The sequence below is a fragment of the Micromesistius poutassou genome, assembly GCF_964030765.1.
Source record: "Micromesistius poutassou genome assembly, chromosome: 15".
Lineage (NCBI taxonomy): Eukaryota > Metazoa > Chordata > Actinopteri > Gadiformes > Gadidae > Micromesistius > Micromesistius poutassou.
In genome coordinates this window covers 5,960,375-5,975,438 of record NC_140285.1, presented here as the reverse complement: position 1 = coordinate 5,975,438, position 15,064 = coordinate 5,960,375, and the positions used below count along the sequence as shown (strand labels likewise).

Genomic DNA, 15,064 nt, shown 5'->3' with positions numbered 1-15,064 from the left:
TTGCTGGTAGAGATGTCTCATCGTTCATCTCAGCCTCAAGACATGCAATAACTGGCTCATGCTGCACATATTAACACTCGTTTGAACTTCAAAATCACTTTATTAAAGTCATCTGATAACATCTTAGGCGTGAAGATGGGAAATTAGTTGTCGATTTTGTCGTTTTATTGATACATATTACATACAACTATTATAGTATTGCCTAAAATCTTTACTCAACAAATATAAATGGCGTGGGGCCAAGGCACTGTTTGGAAGGAGGGGTTGGTTTCAGGGTTGTCCCAAGAACACGTCTCAAACGCACACAGAGGTGTCTGCATCCTTGCCCGTCTGAAAGATTGATCTTATCAAACCGGTCTCCGAGGACGTTCTTACAAGACCTCAGGTCCGTCCTCGACTGTTCTGTTCTCAGAATGGGCCGAGGTCACCTCCTAACCCTTGGCCCTTTTCCTGTCTTGGTCTGTCTGTGTCTCCCGGTGAGGGACATGACAGCACTTTGATGTGCGATACCTACTGTAGCTGTACTATAGCTACTACAAAAACTTTTGGAACCAAATGGTTAAAAGATGAATTTGTTAACCTTGTGTTTCAGCTTCCATTGCCTCATCTGCAATCGTTAGTGTAGCACTCCAACTTATTTGCCTTGATTGTTCTCTGCCCCAACTTTAAGTTGCTTTTGAGCAAAGCATCCGCTTAATGACTAAATATTTTTTTGGGTGTGCATGACATCTTGAGTATTACAATAGATCCACTGTAGTGAGTTTATAAAGAGCATAATGTCGACCCACTGTCTTCTGTTTCTGTATTATGGAGGCTAGTTGTGCCTCCCCCCTCTGCTTTTTGTCAATCCAAATCATATCAGCCCAGATCACATTGCCCTGCTGGTATCTCCTCTTATTAGTAGTGTTTAGAGTATCTTATGGCTGAGGTTTTCCCCGGGCTTTCTCTACCTGTGGCGCCGGCTGACATTTCCCCTGGTCTCGTACGCGTTAATATACCCAGACGGCCACATTACTCACCACATTACTGCGCAGGTTGGGATTCAACGGGGCCATATTGTTTGTCTCAGGCACTGCCAAATAAACATTTATCAGTGCCTAACTGCTAACATAAACCTTTTAAAACATTTTTAACTGTATACATAAGCCCCACCATCATTATCCTAATACCTAACTAAAATAATGTAACGTAGCCACTTCTAACTGTACAACCATCTCTTACTCAACCCCTAGTCTCACAAATCAGATGGTCTGATGGCTGACAAGCTCAAATCTGGGTTTCTCTTTCTTTCCCCCAAGTATTTGTTTTGGACAATCTTTTTCGCTGGAGGCTGAGATCTGAGGGCGTGTAATTGGCTATTAACAGCGAACACAAACTCGGCAGGCAATAGTAAACAGTAAAAAGGAGAATCTGTGAAGGCTTCAAATCAACATGGTATTGGTGTAGAATGGCCACTGTAGAAATACACTTATTAAAATCCCCCGCTGAAAGCTTTATCTACTCGCACAAATCACTTTCTCTTTGGCGTCTCTCCTGAATGAAACGGGGAACAAGGCATAACCTGTTCCTTTTTTTAAGATTTCCTGCCTGGGCTATGTGCCGTCCCATCTCCCGGGAATAAAACCTAATGACGACCCGCCCACATTGGAGAGGTTCTTTTCTACGACCCGCCCACGTTGAAGAGGTACTTTTTTAGATGGAAACGTGACGTGCCTGGAACCAAACCGAGTCGTGCCGAGTTAAGTCGTGGCGAGTCGAGCTGGTACTGTCGGTGGAAAAGCGGCATAAGGCACCCAAAACCGACCAATATCAGCAAATGGATAAAGAAAATAAAAAACATCCAAAGTGGGCGGGCCCCTGCATCCATCCATCCAACCAGCCAACCACAATCCTTCTCTCCGCCCAAGGCTTCACCAACTACATGCGCAGCCCTGCGGGGGACATCTTCTGTCCCGAGCACTACGAGGTGAACCAGGACATGGACCGCCCCCTCTGCCACTACTTCATCGCCTCCTCCCACAACACCTACCTGATGGGGGACCAGCTCATGTCCCAGTCCAGGGTGGACATGTACACCTGGGTGCTGCAGGCTGGCTGCCGCTGCGTGGAAGGTGAGCGTTGCTTCACACATCGCATACGGGACGGACCGCAATCAGGGGGCTCACGTCACCCTCCCAAAGCATGGACTGCTTCAAAGGGGAATATAGATGAGGAGACGATGCTCTTTATTCATCCCAGACGGGAATTTCTGAAATAACCAGACAGAACTGATGATCTTAAATGTAACTCGCACCAACGATTAATTAATTACTCTAATAAAAATTGTTAAAGGGGACATATTATACCACCAGGTGTGAGTGTGGTTAGCCATTACAAGCCGTTTTGAAAATGTGCCGCTTCTAACATCACAGGTGGGGATGTCTCCTTTAATAGTCTTCATAGCCGTTCCATTTTAAGGACATGGCTGCTCCCAGGTCTATGGAAATATAATATGAATATTGCAGATTTCCCCGATAACATGGGAAAAAGTCAATAGACGTGATCTCTTACACACAGTGCTGGGGTTTTATTCAAAACATGCACACAAATGCAGCAAAATTAAATAGTAATTCATTTATTAGATGGTTTAAAGAATTAATTAAAAAAAGAAAACGGTGACCTTTGGGGCTACGGCCTTTAGTGAAACTAAAAATAGAGAGGGAGAAAAAATGGCAGGAACTTGGCATAGAAAATATAACAACACCACCCAGCACTGCACGAAGCTAATGACAAATGGCAATGAAATGTGTCTTCTTTGAATAGAGGATATACAAATGTGTGTATTATGTTTCCCGTGTTAAAACTAAATGCTTGCTCTTGCTCTTTCATCCACTCACTCATTCACTCACAGTGGACTGCTGGGACGGTCAGGACGGCGAGCCCATCGTCCACCACGGCTACACGCTCACCTCAAAGATCCTCTTCAAGGACGTCATCGAGACCATCAACAAGAACGCCTTCGTCAAGAACGAGTGAGTTACCTCCAGGCCTCTTTTAGTACCCATCAACCCCCACTTAGCATTGGCACCACATTGAGGTGTGTGTGTGTGTGTGTGTGTGTGTGTGTGTGTGTGTGTGTGTGTGTGTGTGTGTGTGTGTGTGTGTGTGTGTGTGTGTGTGTGTGTGTGTGTGTGTGTGTGTGTGTGTGTGTGTGTGTGTTCTATGGCATGTTGGGCTAAATCCTGTCTAAAGCTTATCCTGGTCATGGCTGCTGTCACAACCCATTTGGCATTTAGCGTACTGCGGCTCATTGGTGATTGTGTGTGCGTGCATACCTTTTTGTATGTGCACGGGTGGGTGTCCTTTCGCTAGCATATGGAAATGCAGGCGCCAAAGCCTCTTTACGGGCATATATGCTGTCACCGCAGGTTACAGCACTCACCTCTGAAGAGGTTCATTTGTTTGAAATCTAGTGGGAAGCTAGAAGCGCAGGAATAATGACCCGTGGAATTCACTTGCAGGGCTCTATGGGTTCTCCCGTACTATAGGATGCATATTGTGCTGCTCTGTGTCTGGCTGAGCAAGGGATCCTGCCTGTGTGTTCCCAGGCGCAGCGAGCTGTATTTTACAGGACGGATTATGGTGTACAGGGCTCTACGGGACCATGATAATATGCCACTGGGCCACCCATAAGAGATTGCTTGGGTAAATTGGTCTGGACGCTGTATAATCCGGTGGAGGTTCATTACATTGAAATAAATGTGGAGATCAATTGGAGCTAATGGATAGATAAGGCGACCCAGCGGACTGTACCGGCCTGATGGGTCTGATCTATCCATCCATACATCTGGACAGTTACCTCCACGTGTGATCTCACTTCAGGTTTGGTCACTTCATGGTCGCTTGTGTTGGCTAATGAAAATAATAGCTGGTCGTTAAAATAGATTTCCTTTTCAGGTTATAATAACAAACTCTAGTGTTACATTAATAAAGGCTTTCCAATTTAAGAGTGCAGCAACATGATAACATTGACGTTAACACGGAACATCCTCCAAGCCCTCAACAAACAATTGGCGTCATACTCACAGGATCCGTTCTCCGTGGACTGTGCCGTCATGGTTCGGCTTCGGTTCCAATGCCTGTAAGGTTCAGTTTAATTTGACGAGAGAGCTGGTTCTCAGCTCATGGGAACTGTAGTTCTCTAAATGGGCAGGTCTTAATATATTACAGTGGGCCCCGTCCTCCACCCTCCTCCTTCAAGCAATAAATTAATGGGAGATAAATGGGCTAATATGTGTGCGTCATTAGCCTGTGTGATTCAGATCAATAACGACAAAAGCAAATTAACTCGCCTTCTAGGCCAATGTGTGATCTTTTTTGTTCTTCCCACGTCGTGGTTATGAACACACAGACTTTATTCTGTGGGGAATACATATTCTAGTTGTCTAAATTATTTCTTGTGTTTTGCACAATCCACAGTCACATGATACAGGGGCGAGGACCACACACACACACACACACACACACACACACACACACACACACACACGTACACACGTACACATGTACACATGTACACACGTACACCCACACACACACTTTGCATTAGATGATCCTGATACGATGCCGCCCCAGACCTGTGGCAGCATCAGAGGGTGTTAATCCTATCGACAAGCTCACAATCTGGGAGCTGCTGTGAAAAAATAGGCTATTTATAGACCTCTGTCTCACGAGTAGAGTAAAAAAGGGAGTATTTGTATGTGATGAAAACGGCTGTGTGTGTGCATGTGTGTTTTGGGAAAACGGCATTATAATTTTTTTTTACACACTGCATTCTTTGATCTGCTGTTGAAGTGTGGAGCATGTGAAAGACTGGGTCGGACATCAAAGCGGGCTGGGTTTAGGGAGGATATTCCTGAAGAAAGGTAGTGGTGAGGACGGGTGAGGAGGGGTGAGGCTTATCTCTCCTCCGTGGAGAATGGGAGGAGAGGGAAGGCCCGTCATGGCCCGATGGGTTTGTGAATGGGACTTCATTTTTCTCTTGAATGTGCCTCTGTGTAAATACCCTCTCTGTTATTAACTGCATTCGCTGTGAATGGAACACAAGGCCGGGAGGAATTCAAAGGCAGGAATGCAATGCCAAAAAACTAAGTGGTGCAATTTCCAAGATGTTTATTTCCAAGAGTGCATACCATCAAATTTAGTTTTAATGCGACGTAAGAAGGATGTGATGCTAATTGGGCTAGCCCACTATTTGAGTTCTTTAGAGGCCGTTAAGACAATGAAACAAAGCACTGTCCTAGCAGTCAGATATCCTGGCTTATTTTGATTTGTTGCATGGATTTTATTTCAAGCTTGTCCCATTTTAAACCACGCTTTCTGTTTGAGCTCCGAAAGGTCAATATGTGTCCGTCTCCCGGGTTAGCTCCATGTATTTGTTAACTGAAGGGCAAAAACAACAAGGATCATAACAAACTGAACAAATGCTCTGTTGAGTCGAGATGTTCCACACTGTGGATTAGCTCCGCTTCAAACAGAAAAAAAAAGACTATCAATCCGACCAGACAAATCCAATTATTGCAATCTGGTATCTCCTTGATAGAGCAGTACTCACACGTCAACACTTCAGCACTTCAACAGGTCAAAGGTTAAAAGGAGGATGTCCACAGTGCTAACAAGTGTGGGGTAGTTTGGGGACCAGGGTCAAATTGGGGTCTTTTGAAACGGTCAGACTTAACAGGGTGGGGTCTTTGACTGCACTTAAACTGGATTAAGACTGAATTGTGAATGGAATATTAATTGCGACTTTGGCCTCAGATGAATTCTTCAGATTTTATTGCCTGGCCGTTACATTAAAATCAAATTACAAACTGTTTCAAGTCAGCAATAGACACTCTAACCAAAAATCACAGGCATCGGCGTTAAGAGTGCTAGATGTTGTGGGTCTTGCGTGTTCTGAGGCGTCACTGATTTTATATATATATATATATATATATATATATATATATATATATATGCTAGATGTGGTGGTGGCCAGGTTGGCAAATTGTTTAATACTCTGTTAACCTAGCCCAGATCTTAACACGTAACCCCCCCCTCCCTCTCCAGCTACCCTGTTATCCTGTCCATCGAGAACCACTGCAGCGTCCCACAGCAGAAGAAGATGGCAGAGTACCTGAGTGACATACTGGGAGACAAGCTGGACCTGTCCAGCGTCAAGGCCCATGACGGTGGACACCTGCCCTCACCTGAGTCGCTGCGGGGCAAGATCCTGGTCAAGGTAAGGGCCCGGCCGTCACTGTGTACAGACTGGCTGTGCTGTCACAGTACTGGTAAACTACAGGGACATATTTAGATGCAGTGTAAGTAATGTAACCTGGTACAAAAAAGCTATGAGTTTTACCGTCTTGAACAGAAATATGTAATTATCTTCAAAGGAAGAATCAGATTTACTTATCGTGTTTACTTTTACAAATGTTCATCAAATAACAAAATGGCATTGCAATATATTGATGACAAATCTCTTTTGCTTTCTAAGCAGCTTTTGTTTTGGTTGAAACAATCTGGCCGTTTGGCTGACGCACATTAGCCTAAAGCAAACAGACAGCCGTACTCTCTATACACAAGGAATATCTTCTCCATCTGCTTAGAAGGTACAAGATGGATAATAGTTCTTGTAGTTGAAAGAATTTATTCAAAGGTCATTTGAAACCACAATATATAAATCCTAGTGTGCAGTCAGCTACATGGTGTTTAATCTACAACATGAAGTAAAGCTGTGTTATGAAACAAAGGACCGGTGCATTCTACCAAGCAGTTTGCCGTGGACTGAATGTCTGTTCAATGGAGAGTGGGGCAGAGGTGAGGCTGTGGGGTTAATGAGAATCTATGGCCAACGGATGATTGCTGTACGGTAAAGGCCAGGCTGCCCTGTGCTGGGAACGGGCTAGAACCCTCCATCCCGGAGACACGCGGGCGTGTGGTGGGGCAGTTCAGGACCACGGCACCATGTGCAATCTGGTTCTCAAGATACCCACAATTACATTGTTTTTTTGAATGGATGGTTATTGAAATTAGATTAATATTGAAATAGGAGGCCGCAGACTTTGTGGGAACTGCAACTGTTGACCCCCACAAGAGAATGCCAAGTGCTTCTGGTCCGTCCTCCTACAAGTGTATTTAATAGTCCTCCACTTGAGTACTATTTTAGTCTTTAGTCATTTGGTGCATCACTTTTATTCACAGTGACTCCCAGTGAATTCAGGTCATATCCCGAAGCAGCAGGCCGGGGTTTGGGCAGGATGCATATGGCGGTCTGTGGCTGGGGATATTGGGAATCAAACACACAACCTTTCAGCTGCAGGGTTTTAACAGCCTAGCCACTACACTATCCTGCCTGTAGTAGTAGGACTGTGATAATTAGTACTCGAGTGGAGTGGTACTGTGATGGTAGTACACTGGTAGGACACTCCTGTCCTTCAGCACATGAGTCTGCATCTCTTCTTGAGGAGTCCAGGCGTGTTTCCATGCTACTGGGAATGCAGTCACCTTGACGGTCATCTTGTTGATATGGTGATGGACGATGAGGACGATTGCTTTCCCATTGGATCAAAACAAACCTTGACAAGAGCAACAGGCGGGGCTTATAATTGCTATGAAAGAGTAATGGAGTGCAGAGCTAAATCCTGGGGGATTTCACTCAGAGCAGTGCCAACTGACATCTCCCAGGTGTGCCTTCAAAATAAAAGCGGCTGACAGGTGCTGAAAGTAACACAGAGCCTGATCAGAACTTTTTCAGGAAAGTTTGTTTATTTTCTTCATAATTAACTTTTTGACGGCAACCAATTGGTTCAATATTTTTTTTGTAATTTAATAATAAAATGTCTGAAGACTTCAACCAATCCCCCCACCACAGCACACCTTTGTGGGAAAAAAGGCGAGAAAGTGCAAATGTGTTTGTCTAATGACAAGTGAGTCCATGATGTTGGACTCATGGTGTATGAGTCCAACATCATGGACACGGGCCCTTCCCTCCATGTGATGTAAATGTGAACACTGTGTGACCATCTGCCCACCCAGGGGAAGAAACTGCCCCCCAACATCGACGAGGACGCTGAGGAGGGCGACGTTTCAGACGAGGACAGCGCAGACGAGATGGAGGACGACTGTAAACTAATGAACGGAGATGTAAGTTCACCCTGGACGCCTCCTCCCTCCCCCTGCTCCTCTTCTTTGTCCTCCTCCTCCTCTTCCTCTTCCTCCCCCCCAAATGGACTGTTTATGGGTTCACAGTTCTTATGCCACGTGTGTGTGTGTGTGTGTGTGTGTGTGTGTGTGTGTGTGTGTGTGTGTGTGTGTGTGTGTGTGTGTGTGTGTGTGTGTGTGTGTGTGTGTGTGTGTGTGTGTGTGTGTGTACGTGGAAACACACACATACTCGTGCTGATGTGAGACCGCAAGAAGATCGCAAGCATTGCCCTTCAGTCTAGTTCCAACCCTACATGAAATAACTCCCCTACATGACGTCTCCAATTCTATTGGTCAGTTTTTCCTTGTTCCATTTAACCAAGTTACGTAGGACTATGTAAATAGCACTATTCCCCACTGTAAAAATTTGATATATATATATATATATAAATATATGTATATAATTGTCTAAAAAAAGTGATTAAATAGTTTAGGAATGTGATTTGAAATGATTTTCTAAACAAATGGGACAGAAGAGAAGATGTACCTAATAATAAATGTAACAGCGGGACAGGCATTTCCCCTACTGGGGAATTCAGTAATTTGGTATATTGTTAAATCATACACTGCATGCTCCTCTGCCTGTCTGTGCCAGACAGCCCCACTCACTGGTTGGATGCCTTCAGCAGAAAAGCAAAGACAATGAAATAATCAATAATGAAAGAATATCCAATTTGTTTGTTAATGACTTTTGGCCTGGGGTGTGGCAGCCTTCTGGAATGTGCTGAGGGGGTGACCTCCCTGGTAGAACACAATGTGGGCTACCCTTCGTGATTCATATGAGGAAACCATTCAGCGGAGCTCTTCACAGTGTCTTGCTGTAAATGAGGGCTGTGTTGTCATTGTGCCGTTATATATTTTGTTGCCGTGGGTGATGTTTGCTGTATATACAGTACCTATACCCTTTCTCTGAATAAATTGTATTCTTTCGCTGATTATCTCTTTCTGTGTTTGTCTGTGAGTATGTTTTGTGAACGCAATCTTTGTTTGTGTGTGTGTGTGTATGTGTGATAGCGTGCATGTGTGTCTTTTCGGAAATCTCTTGTGTGCTGTCTCATGGCTTTGTTTCCCTCTCTTCTCTCTCACTCTGCCCATTTCAATGTTGCTCTCTTCTTTCAAAGTGGAAGGTACTGTAGCATCCCCATTTACTTCAGAAACCCCCCCACTCCCCTCACCACAACATATACTCATATCATACCGCCTGTTTTAAAGTATTTGGTAAAAAAAAAATCAAACATGAGAAAATGGGGTTCTCTAAACATTACCAAATAGTTTAAAAATATCTAACGTAAAATGCATGAATCTGAGTCTGAAACCGCAACAAAGGTTTAGAGCATTCTGCAGTTTCTTGCCTTTAGGGTTGGTTACACTTAGTGGTCCTTGTTTAAGTGTCATGAGCATGTACTTACTGAACACATCATTAATAAACCCGATGGATTGTGGTAGATTGTGGCTGCCACCTAGTGGACGAGGTGAGCAGGTGCTTGTTGGTCCTCCCATGTAGTCCATTCATGAACACAGCGTTAGACTTTAACTCAAGATGGTTCAGTTAAAGCATGATGCTTGTGCGAAAGCTATGATAGCGGTTACGGGACGCTTGGCTTCACCTGATGACATCACGAAGCAAACAATGTCATCATGGTGTCGTCATGATCATCATTGTCATCACCGTCAAACGTACCACTATTGGAAAAAAAAAATCAGCTTTCTGAGGTTTTTGTTTTTTTGCATTAGGACCTCATATCCCTCAGTCTTGACTCCTACTAATGCAAATGTAACCCTTTGACTGTCATTCTGCGCATCATAAGTAGGTTACCAAGTTCAATATAGTTGAACAATCCCAATACATCTTCAATGAATTGATATAGAATTGCATTGGCTCTGTTCTGTTTGCCAATAAAAGGGCTGAGGTGGCTGAGGTTCCACTACACATCTTCCTTAACCTTCACAGCTTCCCTTTCACTCCATTCTCTCTCTCTCCCTCTCTCTCTCCCCCTCCGCCCCCTGCAGACATCAGCCAATAGGAAGCAGGTCGAGAGCCTGGCCAAGAAGAAGCTGGACAGCCTGATGAAGGAGTCTCAAATCCGGGACAGGGAGGATCCCGACAGCTTCACCATCGCCGGCCTGCCCCCGACCGGGAAGCCCACCACGGACCAAGGCAGCCCCAAGGTGGGTCATGTGGTCTGTGCCAGTACCGCCCACACCTGCTTCTAGGCCCGGCTCATTTGTTGTGTTTTCCAAAATTAATTCAAAAGAAAGCCTTCTCTTATTTATACAGACCCTCCCCCCGATTCCAAGCCCCCCACCCTAAAAATACATGAATAAATAAAGGTTTAATACAAAATAAAAACAAATTGTAATATTAGCAGCATGAGGCAACCTCATTCATACATCTAGAAGATGGTAGAACTTAAGCTAATAATGAATTCCTTTCGTCTCTGATTTCTCTACCACATTCTCATTCACTCTTCTCTCTTTATGCCTCTACCTATGCCTGGCTTTCTCTCTGTCTCCTTCTCTCCACTCTGTTCCTCTCTCTCTGTCTCCTTCTCACTCTTCTGTCTCCCCCCCCCTCCCTTTCCCCCGCTCTTCCCCAGTGGATTTTCTTTAGCTCTCTCTCTCTCTCTCTCTCTCTCTCTCTCTCTCTCTCTCTCTCTCTCTCTCTCTCTCTCTCTCTCTCTCTCTCTCTCTCTCTCTCTCTCTCTCTCCCCTCGCTAAAACACTCCACAATCTCCATAATCAAGTTGGGGAGCCTCGGGCAGGTGTGTGCATGTGCATTAAGTGGGCACTTAAGTGGGTGTGCCAGTGAGCCCCGCGGCACTAACCTAAGAAGTTTTGCTTCCGCTCTGGAGAGCTTGCTTATAAGCACACAATCCCAATCATCGTGCTAATCAGATGTAGTACCTTTTAACATCCAATTTATTTTTCAACAAAAAAAACATTTTGATTATTTGGAGGAAAAAACACGATTGGACAAAACCATTGTGTATTATTCTTCTTTACAATTATATGCTACAAAATTACATTATTATCGAAATAAATCATTGCCAGTCAGCTTTGCATTCCACTTTCACAAGGTGATGGTAAAAGGATTGGACAATTTACCAAAAATGTATTGACCTTTTGTGTACCCAGAATAGGCCTTTGGGTTAGCAGAATCGTACACTCTTTCTTGCCAAGCACTCTTAACACACAGGCTACCCATGCACCATAGCACACTTAAGTAAATCCACTTGAACATGTGCATAACAACTCCACAGAGAAGGGTATCAAACCAAGTACCCGTTCAAGCTTTGAGGCATCAGTGATCAGATTTATTGCTGTACCCCAGTTTTATAACTGTAGCTACAGCGCCACCTGGTGGCTCTATCATAAATCGGAAGACATGCACACCCAGCACATTATAAAGGTCAACCCTTTATGTTGGTAACCGGTTGTGTGTGTTAACCCTGTGGTGGTGTGTGTTAATCCTGTGGTTGTGTGTGTTTATGTGTGGGTTCACCGTGTGTTTGTGTGTGTGTGTGTGTGTGTGTGTGTGTGTGTGTGTGTGTGTGTTGACCCTGTGGTTGTGTGTGTTCACCATATGGTTGTGTGTGTGTGTGTGTGTGTGTGTGTGTGTCCTCAGAGCAAAGGAGACGATGGCACCGACACGGCAGACGAGTCCAACTCCAGTGGCACCAAGCGGGGAGGGGGGCGCTCCTTCATGGGGAGCTTCTCCAAACGCAAGGTCTGGACCCCCGAGGTTCAACTGTACTCCAGGCTCCACAAACCTCGACAAAGATAGATGCATGAATCAAAAGAAACGAAGACTGGACTCTCTAAAGCTCTCTAAAGCTCATCCTTGGGCTCCCTCTTTTCCAACCACTAGTCTTGTACCCAAGCCCATACTTAAATTAGCAGTGTTGGTCGTGTTACTGGTGCACTAAAGCTTCTATCTGGGACATGCAGGTCACCACTACAGGTTATCTAGTACCAGAGAAAATCAGACCCTGTACCCAAATCAATGTTTAACTTCATCTGAAGCATTTTAGCCTTTATTTTGGTTATCCCCTCTGGGATTAGTGAATCCACTGCTACTCTTCTGGATGATGATGATGATGGTGGTGGTGATGATGATGATGCTAAAGGTATCATCTCTCCAGAAAAAGGCCAGTAAGCTGAAGAAGGCGTCCAGCCTGGAGGACACGGACACAGACCCAGAGAGTTCCAGCAGCGCCTCCCGAGTCCCACTGCACAACAAGTAGGATACTCACTCATTCATTCACTCATGAAACACTCACAGAAACTCACTCAGAAACACACGCACTCGACACACACACACGTACATTCACAAACACACAGACAAAATGACTTTCATTTTCAATCAGAAGGTGCGATATTTATTCTTTGATGTTGGAAAATGGACAGTGAAACACATTTACAGATGACAAAGAAGAACAAAGGAAAAATGTTGCCTCAGTAAATGTTTTTCAGATTTTCCCAGGCCAAGTATTTCATGGTGTTGTCACCTTCTTCAGTTTCATCCCATTCTCCCATTTCCAAGCTCATTCCAAGCTCATCTAAACCTCTGACCTTCTGTGACCTGTGACCTCTCAGGAAGAAGAAGACGATGAAGCTGTCCAGGGCGCTGTCAGACCTGGTGAAGTACACCCGCTCTGTGGGCCTAAATGACATCGATGCCCAAGGTAAGACACATCGTCAGTCTGCTTAATCATGTGGGGACCAAAAGACGGACAGATACAAAGGGACAAGACTTCCACAGAGATGGACACACGCACACACATGCACGCATACATGCACACACAAAGACACACACACACACCCTTGCACATTAGGGCTTTGACTTTTGCCCAAAAATCATATTCAAAGTTTGTTTGTTTATTAATATTAATATTCAAATATATTCAAATATTTATTATTATAAAATGGGCTTAAATCAAGCGATCTGATTGGATCCTAACTGTTGTATAATGGGCATATACATAACTGCTATGACGTCCAATCAGTTTGCAGAGTTCCACATCACGCCGTGCCTAACTTGAACTGTTTATTTATTTACAAAAGCAATAGCATAGTTCACTGAAGCCTAAAAATATGTTGCTTGATGGAGAGGGTGGAAATGTTGTAAAGCAGTGGTTCTCAAACGGTGGTACGCATACCACTGGTGGTACGCGAGCGTTCTCTAGTGGTACGCGGAGTATGAACGATTTTTTTTTTTTTTTAAGTTGAAGCAGAGCTGGGTTCACCGTAACTCTCAAGGGTTCACCGTGTGACACACGCTTTTGCCTGCTTACACACACGCCACACATCCAACAACAATAACAATCCTGATCGCTCCCCCCCCCCCCCCGTCAAAAATCCCGATTGCATTGTTGACGGTTCATTTATTACATAAATGAACTGGCTACAACAATGAAACAATAAATGATTTACAATGCTCCGAATGAGCACATGTGTGATGGCCGTGCAGTGTTTCCCACACATAGGCCAATGTGTGGTGCTGCGCCACAGATTGAACAACGAGCGCCACAAATTGATTCCGCTTTTCTTATTTATTTTTACTTGAAAGCGTTTTTTAAATGTAACTCCGCCAGCCCGTAATCGCGCCCCCGTAATGCTGCCAGTCCGACATGTTCCCATTCCGACAGTCCTGTGCGTGTATACAAATTAGCCATGTGCGCCAAACGAAGAAGGGCCCTATCTTGCGCCCGGCGCAATTTACTTTCTACACCGACGCATGTGTCGTTGCTAGTTTGCACCCGGCGCAAAGCTGATCTTCCCCCGCAGCAACCAGGCACCACTACACTTGCATGTTAAATATTATGATGTCAAAGATTATTCATGCGTGTGAAACTGCATAGAAATAGCGTGTGGATTGTGGAAACATTTTTTTTCCATAGGGCTGCTTGAATGAACATGAATGAAGTATAGTAGGCTATGCCATGCGTTAAAATAATAACAATAATACATTCGAGCAAAGTATATTCCAGGCTTCCAAAACAAAATCTAGTTTTAGGGTAAATGATTGGTTAAATGATTTGGGAAAGAACAGCTGATACAGCGGTAAGTTGTAGGCCTACTTTTAAATCAATGCATCTGCAAACACCGTACAGCAAACACATATGTTCTTGACCCAGACATCGTGTACAAGCCCATTACTTTTAGGATTGAAGAGAAAACATAGGCTAGTTTTACCGCGAGTGAGTGTTTAAAAGAATGAATGAATGCGGGTGATGCTTGGTGCGCATGTGTGCGCGCGCCCATCTGTCTAAACACACGCAAATTAAACATGTAAGTGTATGAGAAGGAAATCGAGTCAGTCGACCTGCGATAAGCAGCTGATTCTGAACGGACTCGTTTTCGAGATGGACGTCTTCTAACACATTTTTAATCAATGAAATGTTAACAAAAGTATATATCTGACCATTTAATTTTCGAAATTTTAGGTGAAGCCGAGCTTCCCTTGCAGTCGAGAAGTCGCCACTACGAAAGAATGCAATGTATCCAACTAGCGGGATCTAAACAAACTAAGCTCCAGCGAATTACTACAATGCAGAAGTAGTGGAGAATGGCGAAACACAGCAACTCTAGCCTACTCTCAACCAAAATAAAAAATAATCGCCGCCCGGTGCAGCAGTGTGAACTGCCCCGTTTTTAGAACGTCTCAGCCCGTCTCGTCGCAAGGAGTCGCAAGGAGTTGCGAGTGGCAAACAGTTGCGTCGCGAATCTTTGGTCTGAACTGGGCTTTAGCATTATAAGCAGTGGCGGTTTTAGCCACGGGAGAAAAACGAGACACACGAGAAAGAAAATGATCCGCATTTTCTATTAACGATAATGCCCC

General features: G+C 44.4%; 1 protein-coding gene across 1 annotated transcript in view; it reads left to right on the top strand.

Moving 5' to 3' along the window:
• The window catches only part of plch2a (phospholipase C, eta 2a), a gene marked incomplete at both ends in the record, with an annotated part of 47,675 nt that overhangs the window by 16,649 nt on the left and 15,962 nt on the right, over positions 1-15,064 (top strand). The window contains 8 exons of the mRNA XM_084479794.1: positions 1,908-2,111; positions 2,891-3,011; positions 6,088-6,259; positions 8,059-8,166; positions 10,234-10,392; positions 11,849-11,950; positions 12,366-12,463; positions 12,820-12,908. Of these exons, the coding sequence (XP_084335920.1) occupies positions 1,908-2,111; positions 2,891-3,011; positions 6,088-6,259; positions 8,059-8,166; positions 10,234-10,392; positions 11,849-11,950; positions 12,366-12,463; positions 12,820-12,908 (1,053 nt within the window). The remainder of the gene's footprint in view (positions 1-1,907; positions 2,112-2,890; positions 3,012-6,087; positions 6,260-8,058; positions 8,167-10,233; positions 10,393-11,848; positions 11,951-12,365; positions 12,464-12,819; positions 12,909-15,064) is intronic.